Below are 6,798 nucleotides of genomic sequence, written 5' to 3' on the forward strand. Positions count from 1 at the left end.
TTATTTTTGAGAAAGAGCACAAGCAGAGGAGGGCCAGAGAGAGATGGAGACAGAGGATCCCAAGCAGGCTCCATGCGGACAGGCCGGGCTCGATCCCGTGAACCATGAGATCGTGACCTGAGCCGAAATCACGAGTCTGACGCTCAACCGACTGAGCCACCCAGGCGCCCCTGATTTTTAAAACGTACCACGCCATCATAGTAGTGTGTATACTTAACGTTGCATTTAGTTGGGCTTGTTTAGGAACTCTCTAGAACTGGGATCCTATTTATAGCGTAGACTTCTGGGAGTTACGTTTTTCAGGAAACATATTTCCAAGATTCTTCCATGTCGTTTTGTGTGGCCATTAGGATGAGAAGCTCTTAGAAACTCCAGGAGAACTAAACGAGACCCAAGGAAGGAAACAGAATCCTGAAGTCACTAGTTCCGCTCAGCCTCCTGGACCCGGGTGCCTCCCGACCGCGGCCGAGGGTTCTGAGCATGGCGCTTGTCCCCGCCAGGGCCGGAGCTCTGTCCTCGCCAGTGGGATTGGTGTCTTAGGCAAGAGACCCCACAAGGCTCCCTGGCCCCACCTGAAGATACAGCAAAAAGCCGGAGACCTCGAAGCGGGCCCTCACCGGACCATGCTGGACGGCCACGAACTTGGACTTCCAGCCTCTGAAAACGCGAGGGACACATTTCTGTGGTTTATAAGCTACCCCGTCTGTGGCATTTTGTTACGGCAGCCGGACAAACTAAGAAACGGAGGAAGAGCCCTCGCGGGATCTGAGTTCCTGATTCTGGCTGGACTTCCCGTCCTGCTGAGCACGTGACCTTGGGATTCGCCATGAACTCCCCTTTCGCTTAGGCCTCTTTGGGTTCCTTCCATCATTTGTAGCCACCCACAGGCGCAAGGATGCCTTCCGAAAACCTGGGTGTTTTTGTTCCTTCTCCGTATCCTAGCAAGAGAGCACGAACGATGAAAATGATAATGTAACTGTAACAACTATCACTTTCTGGGAACTGACTATGCAGCAATGAGTGCTCATTGTTTATTATCCCATTTGATACTGAAACGGAGCCTGCGAGGAGGATTATTGTTCCTGTGTTACAGGTGAGTAAACTGAGGCACAAAGAAGCTGTTGGATGCGTGCAGGTTCGCTGGCCCACATTCCTCTCTCTGCCTGTTGGACCTTAAAGCCTGTGTTCTTAACCGCGTGGATCACTACTGCCTCCGCAGAGTGAACCAACTCTGATAGGATTCAAACTCACATCCCAAATCTGAAAGGCTTTTTCCTTGCCAGAGCTCCTGGGGTCTGAGTCTGGAAGCTGCTATGATCAGGCCGCCCCAGGTGATTCAGATTTATTTTCTCCTAGCTGAGAAAAATCTCAGACTGTGGGGCTCCTGACTGGCTCAGTGGGTGGGTGGGGCGTGAGGCTCTTGATCTTGGTGTTGTGGGTTCGAGCCCCATGTGGGGTGTAGAGATTATTTTTTAAAAATAAAAATAAAACCGTAAAAAAAAAAAAAAAGAAAAGAGAAATTTCAGCTTGTGTGACCCTCCTTTACCCCCTCCTTATCCTATGTCCTCCCCTTCTGGTGCTGAGGGGAAATAAGGAAGGGAAGAAGATACAGAGTGGAGGCGGGAGGGAGGTGAGGGGTTGGGGGGAGTAGTGAGAAGGTCGGTCACACCTTTGGAAGACATTTCCAAAGAACTTAGGGAGGCTGCTTTTCTGAGGACCAACTCCCTCTCCTTCTCCCTGCTCCCTCTGTCAGCATTTTGGGGTGGGGTCAGGGCCGAGGATGTGGGAAGAGAAGAGGGGACCCTCAGAAACCGCCGCTCTTGGGGGGTGGGGCCTGTGACCTTGGGCCCCTCCCCCACTTGACTGTCCCGCCCCCGGAATGTTGGAACGTTCCATGGCAGTTAGGGGCCCGGTCCTACGGAATAGGTCGTTTCTTTCCCAGACCCCAGGCCCTGTGGTGGCAAGGACTCTGCCTGCTACAAATATTTAAGGGATGAGGGACCACTGAGCCCAGCAAGGGAAGGTGGAGATGGGGTGGAGGTTAGGAGGAGAGACAGGGAATGCTCAAGGTGGGGGCAGGGGACTTTAGGGCTGGATTTCCCGGGTCGGTAGGAAAAAAGGATGAGCATCCAAACCCTGGCGAGGGAAGGGGGGGCTGGGAAGCGGGACGGGGCGGAGGGGAGCCTGGCCCAAGAAGAGAGCTGGCCGGCTGACCCCAGCGGTGCCAGGCAGGTGCCCGGGGAGCACCCCTCAGAGCCCGGGAGAATCTCCGTGCCGCCCCTGTGGTGGAGGATGACGCACAACTCCCGCTGGGTAGCGCGGGTGCTGGCCTCGGAGCTCAGCCTCGTCGCCTTCATCCTGCTGCTGGCCATGGTGTTCTCCAAGAAGTGGCTGTGCCTCTCCGGGAGCCGCGTCTACCAGCGCTGGCCCAGCAACGTCAGCTCGAGAATCTACACGTCGGCTCGTCTCATGTCCATGGGGCTCCTGCACATCTGCAAATCCAAGAGCTGCTCCAGCTCCGAAAACGGGAAAGGTGAGACCCTCCACACCCCCGTCGCCGTCCCGGGGAACCGGCCCGCCTCGGTCACGCCATCTGCTCCCCGTGGCCTCGTCCCCTCCCTCTGGTCGTCCCCAGTGCTGTTTCCCTGCAAGATGGCCTCACCGGCAGAGACCGCCGAGGATGGGTTTTCGTTCTCCCATCCGTCCCGGCCAGAGGGTTCTGCCTGACCCAAGGGAAGGTACCATTCCTCTGGAGGAGCTCAGAGCCCAGTCTGCGCCTGTGACAATGTTGCCAGGGGCACGACTCTCAGGGAATGTCAATCATTCAATCACACAACACCCATTATATTGGGAGAAGAGCCTCCTTGGAGGTGGGGATTTCCTTCCCCTAGGCTTGCAAACCCCGAGCTTCAGGGGAGTCCCCAGAATGCTGTCTCCCAGGCCCGGGTCCCAGCCTCTTTTCTTCCCTTCTCCCTCAGGCCCTGCTTTTCTGGGCCAGCTCTGGGTTTCCCTGTCTGGTTTCCCTGCTCCTTCCTTCCCGGCGTCCTTGCAGCCTTTCACTTCTAGTTCTTGTTCATCTGACCTCCCCTCCCGGCGCTGGGCCTCCTTTCTCAGCTCTCGTGCAAAACCGGAGCGTTTTTGGTTTTTTTTTTTTTTTTTTTAATGTTCATTTATTTACTTTTGAGAGAGCGTGAACATGCAGGGGAGGGGCAGAGAAAGAGGGAGACGCAGAATCCCAAGCAGGCTCTACCCTGTTAGCGCAGAGCCTGACGTGGGGCCTGATCCCACAAACTACGATCATGAGCTAAAGTTAAGAGTCAGATGCTCAACCTACTGAGCCACCAGGCACCCGTTAAATTATTTATTTATTTATTTATTTATTTTGCGAGAGAGTGAGAGAGAAAGAGCATGAACGGAGGGGAGGGGCAGAGAGAATCCCAAGCAGGCTCTGCAATGTCAGCACAGAGCCGGACCCGGGGCTCGATCTCGAGCACTGTGAGATCATGACCTGACCTGAAATCAAGAGTCCACTGCTTAACCCACTGAGCCACCCAGGTGCCCCTATTTATTATTATGTGTTAAAGATTTTATTTATTTATTTTTTCAACGTTTTTTATTTATTTTTGGGACAGAGAGAGACAGAGCATGAACGGGGGAGGGGCAGAGAGAGAGGGAGACACAGAATCTGAAACAGGCTCCAGGCTCCGAGCCATCAGCCCAGAGCCTGACGCGGGGCTCGAACTCACGGACCGCGAGATCGTGACCTGGCTGAAGTCGGACGCTTAACCGACTGCGCCACCCAGGCGCCCCTAAAGATTTTATTTTTAAGTAATCTCCATGTCCAATGTGGGGCCCGAACTCACAACCCCGAGATCAAGAGTTGCACACTTCACCGACTGAGCCAGGCTTTAAAAAAAAAAACCAAAAAAAACAACCAGGGGCGCCTGGGTGGCTCAGTTGGTTAAGCATCCGACTTCAGCCTGGGTCACGATCTCGCGGTCCATGAGTTCGAGCCCCACGTCGGGCTCTGGGCTGATGGCTCGGAGCCTGGAGCCTGCTTCCGATTCTGTGTCTCCCTCTCTCTCTGCCCCTCCCCCGTTCATGCTCTGTCTCTCTCTCTCTGTCTCAAAAATAAATAAACATTAAAAAAAATAAAAAATAAACTGAACAAATTTCGAATGGTTTTTATACAGCTGGACTCAGTCTTCATAAACAATTTTATGTCTTCTAAATTATTTTAATTTAATTTATAGTGTTTTAAATATGTCTATAAAGATACAGTAAACGTTTCCATATTATAATAGATGGGACATTGGGTCAGTCAGTTGAGTGTCCGACTTCGGGTCTGGTCATGATCTCACGGTTCATGGGTTCAGGCCTCACATTAGGCTCTATGCTAACAGCTTGGAGCCTGCTTCGGATTCTCTGTCTCCCTTTCTCTGCCCCTCTCCCACCCGTGCTCTCTCCCTCACAAGTAAACATTAAGAAAATATATGAATTAATAGATATATATCAAGTAAATGGATTGTCACCTTTTTACTTGACTTTTATTCTTCCATTCTTGGCAAAGTTTATTTCCAATGTCATATTTGTGAAAAAAGGAGCAACAAATTTGTTAATCATAAAGTTTTTTTTCTCCCCTGTGTTTAGTATGAATTCTTTGGTATAGATTTCCCAAAGTGGCTTGGCTGGATGAAAGAATGAAATATTTTAAGTTTTTGGGGGGTTTTATTTATTTATTTGCTTATTTATTTTGAGTGAGAGGGAGAGAGAGAGAGCTTGTGGGGAAGGGGCAGACAGAGGGGGGAGACAGGGAATCCCAAGCACGTTCCGTGCTGTCAGTGTGGAGCCTCCTGTGGGGCTTGAACTCACATACTGGGAGATCATGACCTGAGCCGAAGTTGGACACCTAACCGACTGAGCCACCCGGGCCCTCCTCCCCAGCCCACTTTTCTATTGAGTTATTCATTTTCGTATGGTTGGGATTTTCAAACAATCTCCATGGTAAGAATCCTTGCCGGGGTGCCTGGGTGGCTCAGTCGGTTAAGCGTCTGACTTCGGTTCAGGTCATGATCTCACAGTTCGTGGGTTCGAGCCCTGCGTCGGCTTCTGTGCTGACAGCTCGGAGCCCGGAGCCTGCTTCGGATTCGGTGTCTCCCTCTCTCTCCGCCCCTCCCCCGCTCATACTCTGCCTGTCTCTCTCTCTCAAAAATAAATAAACATTAAAAAAAAAAAAGAACCCTTGCCTATTTAATAAGTGAAAGTCACGTTTCATTGTTACCTCAAATGTGCATTTCTTCGAGTATTAACTTTTTCTCGTAATTACTCATTTGATTATATTTTTTTTCTCCTGTGAATCCTGAGTTCGTCCTGTATTCTCATTTTCTCCAGACAGTTTTAAGCTGTGGGAAAATCACCCGGTCTTCGGGGTGGCCCGGATAACCTTCTGCCTGACCCTGGGGCTGGGCTTTGTCTTCACCGTCTGGTTGCACCTGCCGTATCTACCCGGTCTGAAGAGACTGCCCTTCTTTAGCTGGATCGGGACCATCCTGAGCTTCTTTGAAGGTACCCCCAGCTCTGGGAATGGAGCTCAGTTTCTCACAAGCCACATCTTCCTGGGCACTCCTCCCTCTTCCTTCCTTTGGGGGGTGGGGTGGGGCAGGGGTGTGGGTGGGCGCTGAGAATGGAGTCCCCCCATTTCCCCCCCCCCCCCCGTGTCCCTGGAGAGGTGGAGTTGGGTGGGGCTGCGCTAAGTCAGCACCGAAGGGAGCATCCTTGGGGGATTCTTAGGTGAGAAGATCTCTTGGCTTCCTGTCTCCCAGTTACCTTTATCTTCTCTACCCTCCTGCTGTTCCCTATTAACCTCTGGATCTTTGAGCTGAAGAGGAATTTATCTGTCCCCATCGGCTGGAGCTATTTCATAGGCTGGCTGGTGTTTGTCCTGTACGTCACCTGCGGTGAGTGGCCTGGCGGTCCTGGGAAGGAGGTGGCTCAGGGCAGGAAGGAGCGTGGAGGGAGGGAGGGGCTGGTAAGGCCCGGAGGTGGGGAGGTAGGTTCTTAGGATTCGCGTCCCCTTGGGCCTCACCTCGCCTGGCCTGCCGCTTTCCTCCTCCGTTCTCCACATTTCCTGTCCCCCATCCCTTTGTCCTTTGCCAGCAGCCCTCTGCCACTTCAACCACAAACACTTCTGGAGCGTGATTGTGAACTGTCCCCGCCGGGCCGCGTCCTGCAGCAATGGTTCCAGCTCAGTACAGAACTTTCCGAGTGAGCCGGGGGTCTCACACACCTCGGGCAAGCAGGAGGAAGTCCCGGATCCGGAGCGAGAGAAGGCCTCTCCGTAACCTTTTCCGAAATCCTGGCGCCGACTTCGGCCGCCCCTCGTCCGAATCCCTCTCCTCATCCTTTCTCGAAGCCCTGGGTAGGTTGGCTCTCCTCGCCTCGAGGACTTAGAGAGGGAGGATTTTAGGTCAGCCTCGCACTTGCCCTCCTCGTTCCTGCCGGCTGACAGCGGGGCCGATGGGGAATAAATTGTCTCTTGCTTACCGTGTCTGGCAGTGGTCGAGACAAGACAACCACTCGAAGAAGGCGAGGAAGGGAGAGAGAACAACTTCGTTTCCCGACTCTTCCTGCCTGGGAGCCTTTGGGCCCAGGTGAAAGGCGTCGCGAGAGCTACGCCTTTTTACACTTCGTTACCCGCATCCCAACATTTGCTAGGAGGCGGGGGGCGTGATGAGGAGAGATCGCTTGTGACCAGTGGGTTTACGGGGAGTGAACGACCCAAGAGCAAACTGGCCACAA

General features: G+C 53.0%; 1 protein-coding gene across 1 annotated transcript; it reads left to right on the forward strand.

The window, feature by feature from the left end:
• Positions 1-1,893: 1,893 nt before the first annotated feature.
• On the forward strand, positions 1,894-6,542 carry ODF4 (outer dense fiber of sperm tails 4). Its single transcript, XM_042916797.1, has 4 exons — positions 1,894-2,533; positions 5,392-5,565; positions 5,823-5,957; positions 6,157-6,542. The coding sequence occupies exons 1-4, from the start codon at positions 2,122-2,124 to the stop codon at positions 6,339-6,341; spliced, it is 906 nt and encodes a 301-aa protein (XP_042772731.1). The 5' UTR covers positions 1,894-2,121; the 3' UTR covers positions 6,342-6,542.
• The last annotated feature ends 256 nt before the right edge of the window (positions 6,543-6,798 follow it).

The sequence above is a fragment of the Panthera leo genome, chromosome E1 (assembly GCF_018350215.1).
Source record: "Panthera leo isolate Ple1 chromosome E1, P.leo_Ple1_pat1.1, whole genome shotgun sequence".
Classification (NCBI taxonomy): domain Eukaryota; kingdom Metazoa; phylum Chordata; class Mammalia; order Carnivora; family Felidae; genus Panthera; species Panthera leo.